Source organism: Hyla sarda, unplaced genomic scaffold (assembly GCF_029499605.1).
Source record: "Hyla sarda isolate aHylSar1 unplaced genomic scaffold, aHylSar1.hap1 scaffold_38, whole genome shotgun sequence".
In the NCBI taxonomy this organism is placed as follows: domain Eukaryota; kingdom Metazoa; phylum Chordata; class Amphibia; order Anura; family Hylidae; genus Hyla; species Hyla sarda.
The window spans coordinates 789,906-812,983 of NW_026610399.1; the positions used below are offsets into that span (position 1 = coordinate 789,906).

Below are 23,078 nucleotides of genomic sequence, written 5' to 3' on the forward strand. Positions count from 1 at the left end.
GAGAGCGGGAGAAAGGAGACAGGGATAGCGGGAACCGGCGAGGACAGCGGAGGGAGCGGAGAGCAGTGAGGGGGTCAGAGGGGCTGAAGATGAAGAATAAGGGAAGAGAACAAAGGAGAAGATTCTGAGAAGGAAAGTAATAATCCTGATCCAGATATAAGACGATCCGGACTTTCTGTGGGATCCTTCACAGACTGTATTGTATCCGCAGATCCCTCGTCTATTCAGTGATGATCTCTGGGATCTATTACAGAATTGAGGATTCCTATCTATTATTATGTATAGACGATATAACATTATAGTGACGTCATACACGTCTTGGAGATAAAGCTCTATACTGCCCATTACTCTATTACAGTCTCTGCTCATTAACCCCTAATACTCCTGAGAAGTCTCGTTGAGAGAAGGAAGGGGAGTTACAAAAGTATACAATGTAACAACAATGTATGAATAAGAATAAACAAATGAATAAATAACTAATGTATCAACGTGGAAACTAACAGACAGGAGTCCATCATAAAGAGTGAATAAGATGTGTTTGTCCTGGAGAGACTGCACAAAACAAAGAATTTATTACTTTATAATGTTGCCCCGTTGTGTATGGGCTGTGGGTCTGGTGTCATCTATATAATACATGACATGGACATTCTGTAACACAGTAGGTGACATGTCCCTAATGTACATGGGCCGTGACGTCATCGTTCTCTCTGCACATTTACAATGGAAGTATAAAAGACATCATTCTATCAGAGACATGAGGATTTATGGTTATAGAGACTTATACCGTGTTATATCCCGTTCCGAACCTGTAGGGTGGAGTCTAGTTTGTGGACTTAGCCTGTTACATCTGTATGAATTCACATTGTTATCTATATAAACCATTTATATTAATATGATACATTGTCATTCCGTGCATTGTATAAGGTAAACACAATATTTTAATACATTATTAATTAGAAGATAATAAAGAAGAAGAGTTTTATTGTCCGCCCGGGCTGGAGTTCCTCTTGGATGTCGGCAGTCTGATGCTTGCTGTGCGGCTCTCCACCTTTCCCGAGCACAGGAGCTGGGATTCAGCAGGCGGGCTGGCTTCATACAATTGTTGTGTGGAATACAAATATGACATGGAAGTATCAGTACAGCGGCCGGGATAGGGCTTTCTCTCCCAGGTATAATGTTCTCTGTTATCAGGACCATATACACAACCAATATAAGAATCCCCGATGTCATCCTGGTAATGTACAAGCAGGTCCTGTAATGGAGATAATCTGTGAGAGAAATCAGGATTCTGACTTTATTTCTCAGAATCTTCTTTGTTCTCCTCACTTCTCCTTCCATCTTCAGCCCCTCTGACCCCGTCACTGCTCTCCGCTCCCTCCGCTCTGTCCTCGCCGGTTCCCGCTATCACTGTCTCCTTTCTCACCGCTGAGCAGCCCGGACACGATCCTCCGACCCGACCACTTCTACTTCCAGAGCTTCAGTCGGGGACCGGATCAGATCTTATACCTGCGGCATCTCCTTCCTCAGTTCCCGGCCCGAACACTCCCCGAAGCCGGATCAGCTGTGACAGCTCCTGCCCGGTGGCTTCAAAACACGTTGGAGATTACAAAGAATAACAACAGGGAGATGACATAATTCCCCATCATGGAGAATCTGTATCCCCTTCCCCCTGACCTCCTGCACAGCCGGGATGTGAGAGAATATCCCCAGGGGGTAGGAGCCCCAGCTCTAGGTCCAAATCCTGCTCCTCCTCCCCCCGCACCCGGGCCATGTGCTCTCTGCAGACATGAGGAGACATCTGCGGGTGTTATGGGTCGGGAAGCTGTAAGGAAGATGAAGGAGAGAACAGTCATCACATCTACTTGTGGACAACTCCCCCCATCATCTCCGGGTCAGTAAATGGACACGTTGTCCGTATTATATCTATATATCAGGACAGGGAGCTGGCAGTGAGCGGAGGCGCCGCCTGTGTTACCCTCCGGGGCTCTCAGCAGCTCCAGGCCGTCTCCGCATCGTGCAATCAGCTTCCTGGACGGTAGATGTTGTAGTAAAGATCCGTGTGATGGTGACCGGTGCCGGGAATAGAAGGAACGATCCCCAGCAGCAGATTTATATTCCCGGATACACAATGATGAGCAGATCGGGAAGACTGTGATGGAGATCCCGGGGCCTCCTCCCGGCTCCTTCCCGGCACCTCCGCCAGTGACGGGTATAAACTGTTAGGGGGGATGTTGGGGAGGAATAAGACACGGAGAAGGGGAGCTCGCCTGTCCGGTTCTAGCCGCTAAAGATCTTTTATCCCGGGCAGGGAAGCACAAGGTTGTAGCGGAACTTCGCCCGGGTCCAGACGGGATGGGGCGGGGCCTGTGCTCTGTGTCAGCCAATAGCAGCTCCGGACGGTGACATCTCAGCAGCCAATCATTGCGCAGCCGCTGTACATATAAGAGGCGCCAGCAGCTCCGGTCTCAGCATTTATCGTTCACGATATTTTTGTAGTTTTGAGTTCTAAGATGGCAGATCGCTTCTCGGCCTTTTGGCTAAGATCAAGTGTAGTATCTGTTTTTACCTGGCAGGGGAGATACCATGATCACTACGGTCTGAAGAACTCCAAGCATTGTGGTAGAGATTTTGCGTAGTACGATTGCAGTACTTTTCGTTCTTATTAGAACCGCATTTCTCTAGAGCATACCACCTGAAGATCGTCTCCTGCCTGCCTCGGAACATCTGAAGAAGGAGAAGATCTTGAAGACTGCAGCTCCGGAAGAAGCCGACGAAGAACCTGGAAGAAGGGAATCGGCGGTGAATTCCGGAACAGCGGCGAAGAGGAAGGCGGCGCAGAATCTTTTCGAAGAAACTCGCTGCCTCTGGAGAAGGATTTGCATAGCTCCTCCCACCGGGACCGGATCTGCATAGCTCCTCCCACCCGGGAAAGAAGACTTTGCGAAGCCTCTCTCCACAAGCAAGCAAGGAAGCGGAAAAGAGCCTGCTGGAAGAAGCCATGGCCTCAACCAGCAAGTCCACCCAGGAGGCTGCAGGGCAAGGCCTGGAGGTCCAGCCCCAACCACAGCAAGCTTCAACCTCCACCACGGCAAGGCAGAAGGGCGGCAGAATTCCTAACCTGGAAGCTCCAACCCTGGAGCCCTGGATGAGGCAGACTGTTGCCTTGAAGCTCAAGCCCGTGGACGGAAGGGTGCCGGACATGTCCCACGACGTGTTCTGCAAGAAGATGCTGGCGGATCAAGGCTTCCCCACGGCTGACACCCTGGGAATAGCAACCTTCTTTTCGGGAATCTTCTACATCACCTTTGCCACCATTGGGACCTGTAGAAGATACTGGGAGGTGGTGAAAGCGGCGAGTCCCGAATCCCCTTTCTCTCGCTTTGTGGGCAACTGCCTTATTCAAAGAGAGGAGAGGCGGGTGACGGTCTCAATGCGGAACCCACACACCCCAGGCACGGACATCTCGACCTTCCTGAAGCGCTTCTGCACCGTGGTGAGGGAGCCCACCCGCATCCTGAACTCACTCGGATACTGGACCTGCAAGTGGTCTGTGGTCGTCAGACTCAACAAGAACCCTGCTTCTCCAGACGGACTACAGCACCTGCCAACGACATTTTCCTTGGGCAACTCCACAGGACTTATCTTCTACCCGGACATGCCGCAGACCTGCAGGAGATGTGGCAAGATGGGCCACGAGGGCAAGGACTGTACGGAGGATGCCTGCAGGTATTGCCGTGTGACAGGTCACACGACCAAGGACTGCCCCAAGAGCAAGACCTGCAACCTCTGCGGACTGGCAGCCCACAGCTACAAGGACTGCCCCCAGAGGGAGAGAACATGGGCATCTGTGGCAGCGAGAGCACCGAAGCCAGCCCCAGCTCCGGAGCCAACACCACGGATGGCCAAGCCGACCAAGGAGGGTAAGAAGGCGAAAGCCACCACCCCTGCCCCGTCCCGCCCCTCCCCTGCCCCTCCCGCCCCATCCCCTGCCCCCTCCCCGCCCCATCTCCTGCCCCATCCCGCCCCACCCCCACCCCTGCCCCATCCCGTCCCACCCCTGCCCCATCCCGTCCCACCCCTGCCCCTCCTGCCCCATCCCGTCCCACCCCTGCCCCTCCTACCCCATCCCGTCCCACCCCTGCCCCTCCTGCCCCATCCCGCCCCACCCCTGCCCCCCGTACCCCACCCCGGCCCACCCCTGCCCCGTCCTCCCCTGCCCGGCCCACCCCTGCCCCGTCCTCCCCTGCCCGGCCCACCCCTGCCCCGTCCTCCCCTGCCCGGGCTCTCTCTCCTGCCCCCCGCCCCACCCAGCCTCCTTTCTCTCCTGGCCCAGCAGCACCTAACCCCCCTCCAGCTGCTGGTGCCCGCCCTTCGGAGGACTTTCCTGTGCTTCCTCCCCCAGGTACCATACAGAGGAAGAGGAAAGGAAGGGACAACGTATCAGAAGAGTCCCACAAAAGAAAGATAATCGAGACCTGCGAGACCCCTCAAGCTTCAGATGAGGAGGAGGAGATGGAGCAGGTCTGCGAGAGCCTTGAAGCTTCAGAAGGAGAGGAGGTGATGGAGCAGGCCCAAGTGGAGCAGGTCCAAGCAGAGCCAGTCCAAGCTCAATCTATGGAGGAGCTGCTGCAGGACCCAGAGGTTAAGAAAATCCTGGACACTCCGTCCAACACGGTCTACGACGAGTTCTTGGAAGGGCGCTACGAGAAGCCACACGAGCCGACAGGCGCCAGAGAAGAGGACCCGTCCGACCAGACTGGTAACTAGTATCAGAACTAACCTCTCTTTTTATTCCCATGGCTGATCTCAACATCTTCTGCATTAATGTGAGGAGTATTAGAGCTTGGTTTAGATTTCAGACTGTTCTTACGTTCTTAGATTCCCAGAGGTGTGATGTTTACATGTTGCAGGAATGTGCTTTGTCTGCTTCTAGGTCTTACAACCATCTGGCCAGGCAGTGGCCTCACGGCCCTTCCTACTGGTCTGGTGGGGGCGACAATAGGTCTGCGGGGGTGGCCATCCTGATCAGGGGAGGTAACTTTGCACTTGATTCCGTCCGGGAGCTCGTCTGTGGCAGACTTCTTGTCGCAGACGGTTCCTGGGCGGGTGAGCCCGTGCGGCTCATCAACGTGTATGCCTCCCCTGAGAGGGATGTCCGACTGGAGGTTCTCCAGGCCCTGCGGGCTGAACTCGCCACCACTAGGGCAGTAGTGTTGGGTGGTGACTTCAACTGCCCCATTGAGGTGGACGGGCGCAGTTCTGGCACATCCGCCAACCTGGACGTGACGTCTAAACTGCTGATTGAGATGGTGACGGAGGCATCCTTGCAGGACGTTGTCGGGTCCATCGGGAACGGCTCCGTAAACTATACGTGGAGCCGCCCCGATGGCTCGCTCCGTTCTCGGATAGACTTCATCTTCACTTCGAGAGCAGTCAGAAAGGTGTCGTACTCTATGGTCCCCTGCTTCTTCTCTGACCACAGGGCCATTCGATTCCGGGGGACTCTGGGCCATGGATTCCCACCTGGCCCGGGCTCCTGGAAGTTGAATTGTGCCCTGTTGGAGCAGAGGGAGGTCATGGAGGAACTTAGGGATGCGTACCTTGTATGGCGAAATGACAAATGTCTGTTCAAGTGCATCAGCGATTGGTGGGAATATGTTAAAGTCGAATTCCGTTGTTTCTTTCAGGCAAAAGGCAGACAACAGGCGTGTGCGAAGAAGTGGGACTTGAGGAAACTGCAGCGCGAGCTGCGGTCCCTGCAGGACCTGCTCCAGTGTGGCTGGGACGTCAGGGAGGAGCTGGAGGAGACCAAAAAGAGCTTGAAAAGGCACTTTGAGGAGGAATCCAAGCGAATCGTCTTTCGTTCCAAGGTGGAGAACCTGGAGAAGGGTGAGAAATGTAACTCTTTCTTTTTCAGGAAGCTCCATGCCGGCCACACGCCCCTGACTGAGCTACGAGATGAGACCGGACACATGAGGAGCGGCAAGGAGGAAGTGATGGGGGTCGTCCACGACTTCTACAGCAACCTCTACGCCCCCAAGTCATCCGACCCCGAAGCCGCCGAGAGGTTCCTGTCAGGTGTCACTAACGTTGTTGATCCCGCAGGTGCGGCGGCTATGGACGATCCCTTGACGGTGGGGGAGCTGCTCTCTGCCGCTAGATCCTTTAAGCCCGGCAGGACCCCGGGCAGTGACGGTCTCCCGGCCGAGCTCTACGTAGCGCTGGGTGACCTGATCTGTCCGGACCTGTTGGAGGTGTACGAGGAGATGGTGGTGGGGGGCAGAATGCCTCCGTCGTTGAGGGAAGGGATGATCACGATCTTGTATAAGCGGAAGGGGGAGAGATGTGACCTGAAAAACTGGCGTCCCATCTCTCTCCTGAACGTGGACTACAAGATCCTCGCCAAGGTGCTGGCCAACAGGCTGAAACCTGTCATGGGGCAGATCGTCCATCCGGACCAGACCTGCAGCATTCCTGGCCGCAGGATTGCCGACAGCCTTGCCCTTGTGAGAGACACGGTCCATTACATCCAGGACCGCGGGGGCCGCGCCGCCCTGGTCAGCTTAGATCAGGAGAAGGCGTTCGACCGTGTCTCCCACGCATTCATGGACGGGGTTTTGCGCAGGCTGGGTCTGGGGAAGATGTTTTGCTCTTTTGTTAACGTTATGTATTTTGACATTTACAGCACGGTGTTGGTGAACGGCTGGAAGACTGACCCCTTTCCTATTCTTTCAGGGGTTAGACAAGGCTGCCCTCTTTCACCTCTCCTTTTTGTTTGTGTTATAGAGCTCTTCGCTGAGACTATCCGGCAGAATGGAGAGATCAGAGGGATCACCGCACCAGGACCAGATCGCCACGAGGTCAAGTGCTCGCTCTACATGGACGACGTGACCGTCTTCTGCGCTGACCAGCGTTCGGTGACTGCACTCGTCCAGACCTGCGAGGACTTCGGCAGAGCTTCGGGGGCAAAAGTCAACTGCGGGAAGTCGGAGGCCATGCTCTTCGGGGAGTGGCACCTGGCTTCTTCCGCCCCCTTCCCCTTTACTATTAAGCCGGACTTCATTCAAATTCTTGGAGTCTGGTTCGGGAAGGAAGGAGCGGCCCTTAAGTCTTGGCAAGACCGACTAGGAAGGATAAACTCAAAGATCGGACTGTGGAGCTCCAGAAAGCTCACGATGGAAGGCAAGGCACTTGTCCTGCGGAGTGAAGTTTTGCCTGTGCTCCAATATACCGCACAGGCCTGGCCTCCCCATACCACCGTTTGCAAGGCCATCACCCGGACAGTGTTTGGCTTCGTCTGGGGCAAAATGGACAGAGTCAGGAGGACCGTGATGTACAAGGAACCCCGCAAGGGTGGGAAGGGAATACCCGACATCCCCGCTCTGCTGAGGGCCTCCTTTGCATGTGTCACGGTGCAGCGGACTCTTGTTGAAAAGACTGGCTCAGCGGGCAGGTCCATGTCTCGCTTGCTTCTCATGCCCCTCTGGAGACAGCTGGGCTGGGACAAGTGGGACAGCTCCATCCCTTACAACTGGAACACTCCCTGGTTCTATGGGGATGTTGTCCGGTTTGTGAGGGAGCACCAGCTGGAAGGACTGAAACCCGACCTATGGAAGCCGAAGACAATCCACAAGCTCATCCGAGCTAAGGACTTGACCGAGCTGGTTCCGGGACTCCCCGCAGCCACTGCAGAGAGAGTTTGGAACAATGTGGCCTCAAAGCGGCTTACCAATGGACACAAGGACTTGTCGTGGATGGCCGTCATGGGAGGTCTCTCTCTCAGGTCATTCATGCATGCCCGCAACCTGTGCAAGACCCGGTACTGCCCCCGTTGCCCCTACGTGGAGGAAACATCTTTCCACGTGTTTTGGCAGTGCCCCTTTGCACAGGGTCTGTTGGACGCCCTAGAACATGAACTCAGAGACTCAGTGCCCAGGAGCTGCCTATCGTACCATTCGGTGCTTTACGGCCTGTTCCCTGGGACCCACGACGTGGAGGCCATCCAGGAGGCCTGGCGCCTTATGAACTGCTTTAAGGACGCAGTGTGGCTCTCCAGGAACCGCCTCGTGATCAACAGGGAAAACATGTCCGTCCGGGACTGCCGCAGGTTCATCAAGAACCTGCTTAGAGACTATTCCATCTTGGACAGCTCGGCCGTTGATGAGGAAGAAGAGGAGTGAAGACCCCTCTCCTTCTCCCATGTCTCCCTGAAGATACAGCCCAACAGTTTGGCCCTGTGATCCGCCCCCTCCCTACCCCCACATAGTCGCCCACACCCCTACCCCGATCACAGATTGTATTATTTGGTTTTTGTTTGATCTCTTGTGCTTTTCTATTGCAGGATTGAGCTGAATGTTAGAGTAGCATGGTGTGCGATGTATAGCTTAGGGAACCTTTGCTGTGTATTGTACTATCATGCTTTGTGTGACTGTAATTTATTGTACGACTTGTAATGACTGAACGGTAAATAAAGCTCTTTCAATCAAAAAAGATGGCAGAAACCGCACCAGCCGCTGCTCCTCCCGCCGAACCGGCCGCAAAATCCAAGAAGCAGCCGAAGAAATCAGCTGCCAAGAAAAGCCACAAACCCTCCGGTCCCAGCGTGTCCGAGCTGCTCGTTAAAGCCGTGTCCGCCTCTAAGGAGCGCAGTGGGGTGTCTCTGGCCGCCCTGAAGAAGGCTCTGGCTGCCGGAGGATACGATGTAGACCGAAACAACGGCCGCCTGAAGCTGGCCATCAAGGGGCTGGTGACCAAGGGAACCCTGCTCCAGGTGAAAGGCAGCGGCGCCTCCGGATCCTTCAAGATCAACAAGAAGCAGCAGGAGACTAAGGACAAGGAGGCCAAGAAGAAGCCGGCGGCTGCGGCCAAGAAACCTGCAGCAGCTAAGAAAGCAACCAAATCCCCTAAGAAGCCAAAGAAGGCTCCGAGCGCGGCCAAGAGCCCGAAGAAAGCAAAGAAGCCTGCAGCGGCCAAGAGCCCCAAGAAGCCGAAGGCTGCCCCCAAGAAGGTGACCAAGAGCCCGGCTAAGAAGGCGGCCAAACCCAAAGCTGCCAAGAGCCCTGCTAAGAAGGCGGCCAAACCCAAAGCTGCCAAAAGCCCGGCTAAGAAGGTGACTAAAGCCAAGAAATAATCGGGAGCCTCGTCCTGTACTTATCCCTCAAAGGCTCTTTTCAGAGCCACCACCTCCTCCCACCAGAGCTGTATGATCACCGCCCGTGTAACCCCGGGATGTATAAAGAATATAATACAGTGATATAAATCCTTTCTATATTATCATCACTTTATTATATTTTATCAATCCCAATACATCTGCCTTTACTAGTTCTAGATCCCCTTATGAACATTCAGCTGAGTCTGTTCTGTAACCAACCATAGTTGTATCTTTCTGTAACACTTGTAGGGTCAGCGCTTGGGGGAAATATAAATATTGTTACAAATCGGCAACAAAAAGATTATAAATCTCCACCAGGTGTCACTATTGTAACACATTGTAGATCCTATGTTTAAACTATAAGGATTTACACTGCTGTGATAAATGACGCCCTAAGGATAGACGGGATTATGGAAATTATTAATATACCAGATATTTGGGGATAAATGTAACCCTTTGGGTAATAGGTTGTGTACATATTATTTCCCCCATCCTGAGGGTTAGTTTGCTGCATAGTTTTATTACTATATAAAGTCATGCAGTCCCGAATAGAGTCTGATTGCCTGCCGCTCCCCTATATTCAGTGTGAACACCCGAAATGCGGCACCGCGTCATGTCTGAGGGGACACGGGGGAGGGCGCTATTATCGGGAGTTACGTCCATCCGCAGGGAAGGGCCGAATAGGGCGAGGATGGGTCCTGCCTCTTTCTAACAAAGAACAATTGTTGACGTCACATGTATTTTGGCGGGCTCATTGGTTGTAAGAATCAGCCAATGGGATGCAGGGGTGGGGTTTACATGAGCCAATGGTGATGAGACCAGGAGTATAAATATTCCGCTCTTCCCATCACTTCTCCGCTGTGTACGTAGAATCATGGCCAGGACCAAGCAGACCGCTCGTAAATCCACCGGAGGGAAAGCTCCCCGCAAGCAGCTGGCTACCAAGGCCGCCAGGAAGAGCGCTCCCGCCACTGGCGGAGTGAAGAAGCCTCACCGCTACCGTCCAGGTACAGTGGCTCTCCGTGAGATCCGCCGCTACCAGAAGTCCACTGAGCTGCTGATCCGGAAGCTCCCCTTCCAGCGCCTGGTGAGAGAGATCGCCCAGGACTTCAAGACCGATCTTCGCTTCCAGAGCTCGGCGGTCATGGCCCTGCAGGAGGCCAGCGAGGCTTATCTGGTGGGACTCTTTGAGGACACCAATCTGCGCCATCCATGCCAAGAGAGTCACCATCATGCCCAAAGACATCCAGCTGGCCCGCAGGATCCGTGGGGAGCGAGCTTAGATCTGCCCGGGACCCGCATACAACACAAAGGCTCTTTTCAGAGCCACCAAATTATCTATAGAACGAGCTGATTCCTTATCCTCTCCATTGTTCTGCTCCTATACTCCGCCTGTTTTCATAAGCAGGATCCCGGGATTGTTCTCTGCAGTTAACCCTCACAGTGCTGAGTTATGTTCAGTTACTATAATGATGTAGATCGTGTCCTCTGCAGTGTAATGCGCCTGTGTGTGATCGGTGCTGCTGGCTTCTGTCTCCCGACACTTGGGATCGTAATTGGTGCATAGAGGGGAAACGAGCGGGCACTAAAGGGTTAACTCTAGGCGGAGTTATAGACCCGAATGTTCGCTCATTGGATGATCACCGCAGTTGACTATTTTGAAATCCCCGCTCTTCTTCTGGTCGTTTCTCCCTTTGTCTCGTCCTCTTCCCTGTACACGTGACTACATTCCTCTGGTTTCTGTAAATAGGAAGAAAAAGGCTGCGGAGGGGAAACTGTTGGGGCCGATCAGGGGGATTCTAGTGAGGCTGATGCGGTAGGAGAGAGGACGCTGTGTCCGGGGCTGACATCACAATGGTGGGTGTATACGGGGTCTTCCCTGCAGAGTATATAGAGGAGCCGCGTCCCTGTCCTATTCCAGACCTGATACCGATCACACCCTGCAGCCGGACACTGCTGAGAATGCGGCGGGGAAAGCTATCCTGTATTTTATACATTGTTAGTTTGTAGTGATTTAATGTAATACATTCCGATATTATGTCACTCTGCTGCAAGAGATCGCCCAGTGTGAACACTGACCGTGCGGTTGTTTTACAATCTATTTTACCTGTCAGCGATCACAGTGTATTTAGACCTGATGAAGTCTTATTGGGGGAAGAGATTTCCGGGCCCGTCATTGATGAAATCCTTCCCGATCTGGATATAACGCGTGTCCGTGTGAATATAGCGCTAATAGAAAAGCTCAGGACTAATCTATTAATAGTAAATAATCTCCTAGACCTTCGGTGTTCTCTATCCGAATAAGTGTCCGAGAATCTCAGCCTCCTGGGAGGGAAGGGATAGAGAATGGGAGACTAATAATGGAAGGAAAAAAATGGAGCAAAAGGAACAATTAAATTGATCAGAATAAAAGGAGGAAAGTTACAGGGGAAAAAAATAAAATACACATATATACACACACACCATTTATCATGAATCAAAAGTAATCTCAGGACCCTGTGGTTACTAATATTATTGGTTAAAATAGACACCACCGATCTCTCCCCCTCAGGCCGATTTATTCACAAGCTGAGCCGGGACAGCAGGAGGGTGAGCGGTGAGTGTACACCGGCCTTTTACTATTAGTTCAGGACTCTAATTTACGAATATTGCGCATATGACTCACATTTTCATTGGTAGCATACACACAGTGCGATATCATACATCGTGTCCAACCAAAACTATTCAAATGGTGTTTTATGTTTCTTTATTGGAATGAATATTGAGACATTTTCTTAGTAACAAAGTGTTTCTAGTCTCATTCGTTACATCTAGCGGGATTGTTACTCTTTATAACAACTCAGAATTTCCTTCACTTCACCGATCTGTCTGTTTTACTAGTGCATTAATGGGTTAACTATTTTATGTTTTTATGTGATTACTATCTATTTTAACCAATAATCCTAGTATCTAAAGGGCTCTGAGATGACTATTATGTTTCATGATCAATGTTATTGTACTCCGAGCGACCCAGCTGAGAATATCTAGTTTACTACAACTTCCCTCGTTTTATTCTTAATTATATTTGTGTCATTTATATTTTTATTTATTCAACATTTTCATTCTACAGCGATAACTGTAGAATGAGCGGGAACATAACAGTTCTATAGTCGGATACAAAGCGCTCATTGTCTCCATGTAATGTGTCAGGACCGGCCGGCTCTGGGGCGATTATTCCCGGGCACTGTATACAGCGAGTGCCGGGATCTTTATGTAACCAGCGATGGAGAAGCGCTGACCCCTGATCGGCTGGAGATCCGATGTGTTCAGGAGGTTACAGTATAGGGGGCGCCATCTCTACACTGCGGTCACTTAAGAAAATGTACTCATTACAAGAGAATTAACCCTCAGATACCAACTACATTCGGCACAACCTACACGTAGTCCTACGTAAGAAAAATATAGCAGCTCAAATCCCTTTCACACCCGAGATCAGCGGTGCCAGCTCTGTAGTAGACAATGTGGGTGGCTCTTAAAAGGGCCTTTGGTGTTCAGGATGGGTCTGGGATAAGCGGTGATCACTTGCTCTTTGCCGCTTTGCTGCTCTCGGTCTTTTTGGGCAGCAGCACGGCCTGGATGTTGGGGAGGACGCCTCCCTGGGCGATGGTCACCCCTCCCAGCAGCTTGTTCAGCTCCTCGTCATTGCGCACGGCCAACTGCAGGTGACGGGGGATGATGCGGGTCTTCTTGTTGTCCCGGGCGGCATTACCGGCCAATTCCAGGATCTCAGCGGTTAAATACTCCAACACAGCGGCCAGGTACACGGGAGCACCGGCGCCCACCCTCTCGGCGTAGTTCCCTTTGCGGAGAAGCCTGTGCACACGACCGACGGGGAACTGGAGTCCTGCCCGGGATGAGCGGGTCTTTGCCTTAGCCCGAACCTTCCCTCCTTGTTTGCCGCGTCCAGACATAATGGTAAGTGAATCCCAAATGTTCAAGAGAATCCTCTCCGAGATGTAACTATTATTTTCCTTCTGCTGCCTTTTATAGGTTTCAGCTCCGCCCTCCGGCTCCTGTGATTGGGTAGATTTGAATCCGGCCAATGGTGACGAGACTTGACCAATAAATAATTCCCAGGGCGTGGTTTAGGACGCTCCCACAGGTCACATGATTTGCTCTTCCAGTAGAACAGCGAGCAGACAGCATTTCTCATTTGCATGGGCTGCCTATAAATACGGCTGCGGTGGGAGGAGGAAGCATCATTATTCTCTCTCTGTTCTAGTGAAGAAGGATTGTGACTGATCATCATGCCTGATCCCGCCAAGTCTGCTCCAGCGCCCAAGAAAGGCTCCAAGAAAGCCGTGACCAAGACTCAGAAGAAGGACGGCAAGAAGCGGAGGAAGACCAGGAAGGAAAGCTATGCCATCTACGTGTACAAGGTGCTCAAGCAGGTCCACCCTGACACCGGCATCTCCTCCAAGGCCATGGGCATCATGAACTCCTTTGTGAATGATATCTTCGAGCGCATCGCAGGGGAAGCCTCCCGCCTGGCTCACTACAACAAGCGCTCCACCATCACCTCCCGGGAGATCCAGACCGCCGTGCGCCTGCTGCTGCCTGGAGAGCTGGCCAAGCACGCCGTGTCCGAGGGCACCAAGGCCGTCACCAAGTACACCAGCGCCAAGTAACCTGCTCCGCCTCCTGCTGTCACCCCAAAGGCTCTTCTAAGAGCCACCCACATTGTCTATAATAGAGCTGGAGCTTCTCCTGTCTGTATTCTCTTCTGTATATGTGGCCGCTATTCTGTCAGTACAGTCTATTGATACTATATATATTCTGCATCGGGTGAGATCAGAGCGGCGGCTGCGGTTCTCCCTGACTGCAGGGTGTATATTCTCCTGTGCCCACACGTCGTCTCTCCACGATCAATAAATCCTCATTCACTGATCGGGGAATCTATTGATCGGAATCGCTGGGGTTTATTATGAGACACTCATCCTGCTGCTATAATCTTTGTGCACTGACTGGGAGGGGACAATAGAGAAACAAGGAGGATGAGGGTAGTAGTCAGCCACAGAATCAGCCTCTACATCTCGGGGAGATCTCTCCATTGTAATCGGGACCGCGCGCACGGCTGATTGTTAACCCTTTAGCGGCATGTTTACTACAATGAAATGACAAAGGACCCGAGCCCGACTCTACACAGCAGGGAGGACACCACAGTATCAGGGGATTTCTCCGCTCATAGGCAGCATTAATTCTATATAAATCCCGATGGGTCAATGATAATTTATTAATGCCCCTTTCCACACTCACACATTGGCTGATCACAGGACGTTCAGGGTTTGAATTTCCCGCTTCTTCCAGACCCGATAACAATGGAGAGATCCCCCTCATTCTCGTGTATGCCACCAATAAAGATCCTAATCCTATGCGCAATGCTCGCACAGCTGCCGTTGGTTATAATCTTTGGAAATTAATTCTAGTCATGAATTATAAGTAAAAGTCTGGTGTAGATAACCGCACAGCGCTCCCACTCATACACCGATCACCCTCCCGCTGTCTCGGTCTCAGCTTGTGAATAAACCGGCCGTGCATGGAAGCCTGAAGGGGAGAGATCGGTGGTGTCCAGGTGCGGTCTGGATGTTCCCAGTGATAATACTGGAGTAGAGTCCTCGCTAAAGAGTTAATGATTGAAAGTTGTCACAATCTAGCGCTTGTTTTTTGCGCAAATAATGATTTTCCAGTTGTGTGGTGACATAGATGGGGGTAACCAGACGCATTTCAGTGGTTTAGATTATTATCTATTGTAACCAATAATACTACTAGCCCTGTGACTACTTTTATGCTTCATGATCAATGTTTTATTTTCTTTTTTTGCATCTTTCCTCGTTTTATTGGTATTATGTTCCATCTTGATTTTTTTGTTATCATATTTTAATTATTTTACTTTCAGAAGATTCATCCAAGGCTTTTCTATAGTTAACGCTATATTCACACGGACACGCGTTATATCCAGATCGGGAAGGATTTCATCAATGACGGGCCCTGGAATCTCTCCCCCCCACTAAGACTTCATCAGGTTTAAATACACGGTGATCGCTGACAGGTAAAATAGATTGTAAAACAACCGCACGATCAGTGTTCACACTGGGCGATCTTTTCCAGTAATTTAATACATAGAACAATAAAATGGTATCAAAAATACTTTCCCCGCCGCCTCCTCTTCAGGAGAAGGTGTCAGGCTGCTGGGGGAGGGTGCAGAATGTGATCGGTATCAGGTCTGGAATAGGACAGGGACGCGGCTCCTCTATATACTCTGCAGGGAAGACCCCGTATACACCCACCATTGTGATGTCAGCCCCGGACATAGTGTCCTCTCTCCTTCTACCGCAAAGGCCTCAATAGAATCCCCCTGATCGGCCCCTAACAGTTTCCCCTCCGCCGCCTTTTTCTTCCTATTTACAGAAACCAGAGGAATGTAGTCACGTGTACAGGGAAGAGGACGAGACAAAGGGAGAAACGACCAGAAGAAGAGCGGGAATTTCAAAATAGTCAACTGCGGTGATCATCCAATGAGCGAACATTCGGGTCTATAACTCCGCCTAGAGTTAACCCTTCAGTGTCCTCTGCACCAATTACGGTCACAGGTGTCGGGAGACTGAAGCCAGCAGCACCGATCACACAGGCGCATTACACTGCAGAGGACACGATCTACATCACTATAGTAACTGAACTCAGCACTGAGAGGGTTAACTGCAGAGAACAATCCAGGGATCCTGCTTATGAGAACAGGCGGAATATATATACAATATACTTGGGTGTGAACAGCTCCATTAACCTACAGGTGTTATAGAGTGAAGGCTCATTTGTCCAGATAGCGGGATATAGATAATTGTTACCCGGATATTATCAGGAGATCTGCATCTTCTATAACACGGACTCTTTAGGGAGGTAATGACTGATATGGTGGGGAGGGAAGTAATGTAATCTGGAGAAGATGAGTGTAGATTGTAACAGTAACTAGAATCACGGAGGAAGATGAGGGCAGTAGTCAGAACATTCAGAGGAGATCCCCCGGAGCAGATAGAGGGAAACACCGATAGACTGATCAGGTGCAGAGATTATGGCAGAAAAGGGAAAAAACAAACACCGCAACCACAAGAGCAAAACACCGATCACACAACCTCTCAGTACAGAAGATCGATCACTCGGGCAGCATTACCAGGTCTACAGGACTGCTCACCCCCCGGGCACCAAGACCCTGCACACATTGTACGACATTATATGGAGCCCCGATATGTGCAATGAGAGTGACCGAGAATAATCGTCCGAGAGCCTGACCCCACGTGTTATATGATAGAAGGGGAGAGAGCGGGAAAACGATCAGCCGAAGATCGGGAATATCACAATCACATGATCTCCGGTGATCAACCAATGAACCTCCAGTATCGGGGCTAATATCTCCGCCCACACAGTTAACCCTTCAGTGTCCTCCTTATGTCTGCTCTTTGCTTTCCCCCTTCATATCCCAATCACGGTCAGCGGTCACTACCCCTAAATCTTTACTGTGCAGTACAGCGCCCCCTATAATCAGACTCCATTCGGGTCTGCATTGGTATTAAAATACCATACAAACAAATAAGCCCAATAATTCTCAGGATGGATAAAACACCATGTGCAAAACCAGCTATCGAAAGAGTTAAATGTACCCCCAAATTTGGGTAAATCATAACTTCCTTAAATCACATCTATCCATAGAGATCGTCTATCACAGCAGTATAAATCCTTACAGTTACAGTTTATACAGATCAGATACATTGTGTTACAATAGCGACACCTGGTGGTGAGAGCTTTGTATTCTAATCTTTACATGTTACCAAATAGTAACAAGTATTTGTATTTCCCAGGTGCTGATACAAGTTACAGAGGCGCAAATAGATACAACTATGGATGGTGACTAAGACTTTTAAGAGCAGCTGAAATTATTGTGCTGTGTTATTATATCTGGTATAGAATAAACAGGGTGTATAAGTGTCCTAAGGGGATCAGGAACAAATAAATACATCTGTATTGTGCTTGATATAACAAAACATTATAATAAAGTGATGCAATATAGAAGGGTTTGTATATTAGGATGTGGAGTTACAGATTTTCCATCTCCCAGATCCTGAATTATGTGATCTCCTTGGAGCTGTGGGGCCGGAGCTGTGGATTTATAGTGTTTTGTTTAGTTTTTTTTAAATTAAATCCATGATTACATTAATACCCATACAATCTAATTATGAATTAAATTATTTAATTGCTCACTATTGATGCATCCACTAGTTATTGATCATGAATATATTAAATATTATGATTGTAAATATTTACTAATTCATATGATCCATGTAAAAGATGGATATCATTGGGGATATTGATCAACTCTTGTGAAGTGTTTTTGTCGCAAGGTGTTTGATAACTATTGCTCAAATAGAAAAAAAAAGATGTGACTCTACGATATTTTAAGTGTGCTCCAGGCTTACTTAGGTTTCCGACTCTTCAAAGCCTTTTGCCCTCAAAATTTGTGACTTTTAGAAAAGTTGCAGATAGTGAATTTGTTACCACTGCACCTTCCTGACTAAATATTCAACTGAAATACAAGACTTTGGTTTCTGACCAATTAGGTTTATCGCACCAAAAAATGCAAAAAGTGACTGCGCCTGGTAATTTGCGACAAAAGTAAACAAAAAAAAGACCAAATAATTTGATAAATCCCCCCACCCCATGTTCCTTACATATCATATTATGTCTTTATATCATATTATATCATGTTGACCCAGGGATCCCTCTAGTGGTGTATAGTAATAGTGTAGCAAGTTTTTCTTAGATCACTCAAAGATGGAGGCCGTGATTGTGACATCATGGCCACACCCCCTGGTGACATCACACCCACTCTATTCATGTCTATGAAAGGGGTGTGTGTCGTGAATTCACGAGGGGCATAACCATGACATAACCACCACTGCCGCAAGAAACCAGCATTTGTTTTGAATGCCAGGTGCAGCGGAAGATCAAGGGGGTCCCGTTGCTGGGATAGGGGATAAGATGTCTAGCAGTGGAGTAACCCTTTAACTTTCTGACACCTGTCGATTTAAAATAAAATGTATTTAAACAGATTTGTAAATTGCTTCTATTAAAATATATTAATCCTTCCAGTACTTATCAGCTGCTGAATGCTCCAAAGGAAGTTTTTATTTTTGAATTTCTTTTCTGTCTGACCACAGTGCTCTCTGCTGAAACATCTATCAATTTCTGGAACTTTCCAGAGCAGGAGAGATTTGCCATGGGGATTTTCTCCTGCTCTGAACAGTTCCTAAAATAGACAGAGGTGTCAGCATAGAGCACTGTGGACAGACAGAAAGGAAATTCAAAAAGAAAAAAAAACTTCCTCTGTAGTATACAACAGCTGATAAGCACTGGAAGGGTTAAGATTTTTTTAATAGAAGTAATTTACAAATCTGTATAACTTTCTGACATCAATTTATTTAAAAGAAAATGTTTTCCAGTGGAGTACCCCTATAAGGCAGGCAGTTGCACCCACCCCCACTTCCTGACAAATATTCAGAACACGTATTGAGGTGGTGGTGGGGTGTACTCTCTCATTCCTCAGCATGTCAATAACAGGTAACTAATACTGTTTGTAAATCATATGGCATAATGGCGTGCACTATGAGGGAGATGTGACACTGTTGTTTGATCGTTGTCTCTGGGAATATTCCAATATGTGCACCCCATCTTGTGTTTTTGGGGTTGGTGTTTTTTTAGGGGTGGGCCAGTTTAAAATGGGAGTGCTCTCATTTTGCTGTATTTAATCATTTTTGTAAATAATAAAGCATTTTGTGGACACTTTTTTGTGTCAGTCTATTATAGGTTATTTCATTTCTGGAAACGCTTGGAAAAAGCCCATTGTGTGTTCCGATACCTTAGTGTGCATTTTAACACTGGGATAAATCTGACAACAACCAGGGATATTTTATCCACCCTCAAGTGTAGAATCAGAGAGAGTATTCAGCACAGTAGGATCCGTCATCACCCCTAAGACAACAAGTCTGCCAGCAGCATGGAACATGTAACCTCCTGTGCCAGATGCCACTGAGAAGACAGAACAACCGCCACCCCTGCATCATATAGATCACATACCAAATAGATCATATTCATCACATAGGTCATATAGAGGCAGTGGCATAGCTATGGAGGTCACAGGGGTCACAATCGCGACCGGGCCCCATAGCCAGGGTGGCCCACAGGGGCTGGGGCTGATGGGAGTAGACGTGCTCCCCACCGGCACGCACGCACGTCAGCACAAAGCCCCTGATGCATCCCTGCCTCTGGCCCTGTGTTATCGATACCATGCAGAGGCAGGTGCAGCCGCCCGTCCCACATCGCTGCAGTGAGAAGGTGAGGAGACATGTGACAGGCTGCCGGAGGGGGGTGCTGGGGTCTGGGGGTGATAAACTCATGAGGACATTGTGTGTTTGTTCTATTCATTGATGAGGAGTCTGAGGATGGGGTGATTGATGAGGAGAAAGAGGGCGGGGGGAGGGGGGCCTGATTGATTGACTGACTGATGAGGAGACTGGGGCTCTGGGGGTTATTCATTGATGAGTCGGGGGGGTGGTTGATGAGGAGACCACAGATAGTGGGGGTACCTAACAATGAGGAGACTGAGGATGGGGTGCTCGGGGGATTGACTGAGGATGGGGTGCTGGGGGGGGGTTGGACTCGATGGCAGTGTATGAGGTGATGAGAAGGAGACTGAGGATAGGGTACTGGGGGGGCTGGGTGGGGGTGTACGAGATGATGAGGAGACTGAGGATGGGGTACGGGGGGACTGGGTGGTGGTGCATGAGGTGATGAGGAGACTGAGGATGGGGTACTGGGGGCTGGGTGGCGGTGTATGAGGAGACTGAGGATGGGGGATGAGGTACGGGGGGGCTGGGTGGCGGTGTATGAGGTGATAAGGAGACTGAGGATGGGGTATGGGGGGCTGGGTGATGGTGTGTGAGGTGATGAGGAGACTGAGGATGGGGTACTGCGGGCTGGGTGGCGGTGTTTGAGGAGACTGAGGATGGGGTACGGGGGGCTGGGTGGTGGTTTATGATGAGAATGAGAATGGGGTGCAGGGGGGGCTGGGTGGTGGTATATAAGATGAAGAGGAGACTGAGGATAGGGTATGGGGGCTGGGTGGTTATGTTTGAGGTGATGAGGAGACTAAGGATAGGGTAAGGGGGGTTTGGTGGCAGTGAATGAGGTGATGAGGAGACTGAGGATGGGGTACAGGGTGGGCTGGGAGGTGGTATATGATGAGAATGAGGATGGGGTGCAGGTGGGGCTGGGTTTGTGGTGTACGATGAGACTGAGGATTGGGCGCAAGGGGGGCTGGGTGGCGGTGTATGAGGTGATGAAGAGACTGAGGATGGAGTGCAGGGGGGGCTGGGTGGTGGTGTATGAGGAGACTGTTAATTGGGTGCAGGGGGGTTGGATGGTGGTGTATGAGGTGATGAGGAGACTGAGGATAGGGTACGGGGGGCTGGGTTGTGATGTATGAGGTGATGAGGAGACTAAGGATAGGGTACGAGGGGCTTGGTGGCGGTGTATGATGTGATGAGGAGACTGAGGATGGGGTACGAGGTGGGCTGGGATGTGGTGTATGATGAGAATGAGGATGGGGTACGGGGTGGGCTGGGTGGCGGTGTATGAGGTGATGAGGAGACTGAGGATAGGGTGAAGGGGGGTTGGGTGGTGGTGTATGTGGTGATGAGGAGACTGAGGATAGGGTACTGGGGGGCTGCGTGGCGGTGTATGAGGAGACTGAGGATGGGGTACGAGGGGGGGCTGGGAGGTGGTGTTTGAGGTGATGAGGAGACTGAGGATGGGGTACTGGGGGGTGCTGGGTAGTGGTGTATGAGGTGATGAGGAGACTGAGGATGGGGTATGGGGGGGCTGGGTGGTGGTGTATGAGGTGAAGAGGAGACTGATGATGGGGTGCACGGGGGGCTGGGTGGTGATGTATGAGGAGACTGATGATGGGGTGCAGGGGGGGCTGGGTGGTAGTGTATGAGGTGGAGAAGACTGATGATGGTGTACTAGGGGGGCTGGGTGTCGGTGTATGAGTTGATGAAGAGACTGAGGATGGGGTGCAGGGGGGACTGGATTGTGGTGTATTAGGAGACTGATGATTGGGTGCAGGGGGGGCTGGGTGGGGGTGTACGAGATGATGAGGAGAATGAGGATGGGGTACGGGGGGGTACTGGGTGGTTGTGCATGAGGTGATGAGGAGACTGAGGATAGGGTACTGGGGGGCGGTGTATGAGGAGATTGAGGATGGGGTACGGGGGGCTGGGTGGCGGTGTATGAGGTGATGAGGAGACTGAGGATGGGGTGTGGGGGGCTGGATGGTGGTGTATGAGGAAACTGAGCATGCGGTATGGATGGGGGATGGGTGGTGGTGTATGAGGAGACTGAGGATGGGGTATGGGGGGGCTGGGTATTGGTTTATGATGAGAATGAGAATGGGGTGCAGGGGGGGCTGGGTGGTGGTGTATGAGGTGAAGAGGAGACTGAGGATAGGGTACGGGGGCTGGGTGGTGATGTAGGAGGTGATGAGGAGACTAAGGATAGGGTAAGGGGGGTTTGGTGGCAGTGTATGAGGTGATGAGGAGACTGAGGATGGGGTACAGAGGGGGCTGGGAGGTGGTGTATGATGAGAATGAGGATGGGGTGCAAGGGGGGCTGGGTAGCGGTGTATGAGGTGATGAAGAGACTGAGGATGGGGTGCAGGGGGGGCTGGGTGGTGGTGTATGAGGAGACTGAGAATTGGGTGCAGGGGGGTTGGGTGGTGGTGTATGAGGTGATGTGGAGACTAAGGATAGGGTACGGGGGGCTTGGTGGCGGTGTATGATGTGATGAGGAGACTGAGGATGGGGTACAGGGTGGGCTGGGAGGTGGTGTATGATGAGAATGAGGATGGGGTATGGGGTGGGCTGGGTGGCGGTGTATGAGGTGATGAGGAGACTGAGGATAGGGTGAAGGGGGGTTGGGTGGTGGTGTATGTGGTGATGAGGAGACTGAGGATAGGGTACTGGGGGGCTGCGTGGCGGTGTATGAGGTGATGAGGAGACTGAGGATAGGGTGAAGGGGGGTTGGGTGGTGGTGTATGTGGTGATGAGGAGATTGAGGATAGGGTACTGGGGGGCTGCGTGGCGGTGTATGAGGAGACTGAGGATGGGGTACGAGGGGGGGGCTGGCAGGTGGTGTTTAAGGTGATGAGGAGACTGAGGATGGGGTATGAGGGGGCTGGGTGGTGATGTATTAGGTGAAGAGGAGACTGAGGATGGGGTGTAGGGGGGACTGGATTGTGGTGTATGAGGAGACTGAGGATGGGGTGCAGGGGGGGCTGGGTGGTGGTGTACGAGATGATGAGGAGACTGAGGATGGGGTAGGGGGGGACTGGGTGGTGGTGCATGAGGTGATGAGGAGACTAAGGATGGGGTACTGGGGGCTGGGTGGCGGTGTATGAGTTGATGAAGAGACTGAGGAAGGAGTGCAGGGGGGACTGGATTGTGGTGTATGAGGTGATGAGGAGACTGAGGATAGGTTATGGGGGGGGCTGGGTGGTGGTGTATGAGGTGATGAGGAGACTGAGGATAGGTTACGGGGGGGCTGGGTGGTGGTGTATGAGGAGATGAGGAGACTGAGGATAGGTTATGGGGGGGGGGGGCTAGGTGGTGATGTATGAGGAGAATGAGGATGGGTACAGGGGGGCTCGGTTAAGGTGTATGAGGTGATGAGGAGACTGAGGATGTGGTATGGGGGGGCTGGGAGGTGGTGTTTGAGGTGATGAGGAGACTGAGGATAGGGTACTGGGGGGTGCTGGGTGGTGGTGTATAAGGTGATGAGGAGACTG

At 51.1% G+C, this 23,078-nt stretch overlaps 1 protein-coding gene and 2 pseudogenes across 1 annotated transcript; all 3 read left to right on the top strand.

The window, feature by feature from the left end:
* The first annotated feature begins 2,517 nt into the window (after window positions 1–2,517).
* Window positions 2,518–2,674, top strand: LOC130332644 (U2 spliceosomal RNA; annotated as a pseudogene).
* A 5,817-nt stretch (window positions 2,675–8,491) lies between these two features.
* Window positions 8,492–9,130, top strand: LOC130332586 (histone H1B-like). Its single transcript, XM_056553756.1, has one exon. The coding sequence runs from the start codon at window positions 8,492–8,494 to the stop codon at window positions 9,128–9,130; it is 639 nt and encodes a 212-aa protein (XP_056409731.1).
* An 894-nt stretch (window positions 9,131–10,024) lies between these two features.
* Window positions 10,025–23,078, top strand: part of LOC130332636 (uncharacterized) — a 44,654-nt pseudogene continuing 31,600 nt past the window's right edge.

Coding starts and splice junctions, on each gene's coding strand:
- LOC130332586 (XM_056553756.1), top strand. CDS start 8,492: ATGGCAGAAACCGCACCAGCCGCTGCTCCTCCCGCCGAACCGGCCGCA.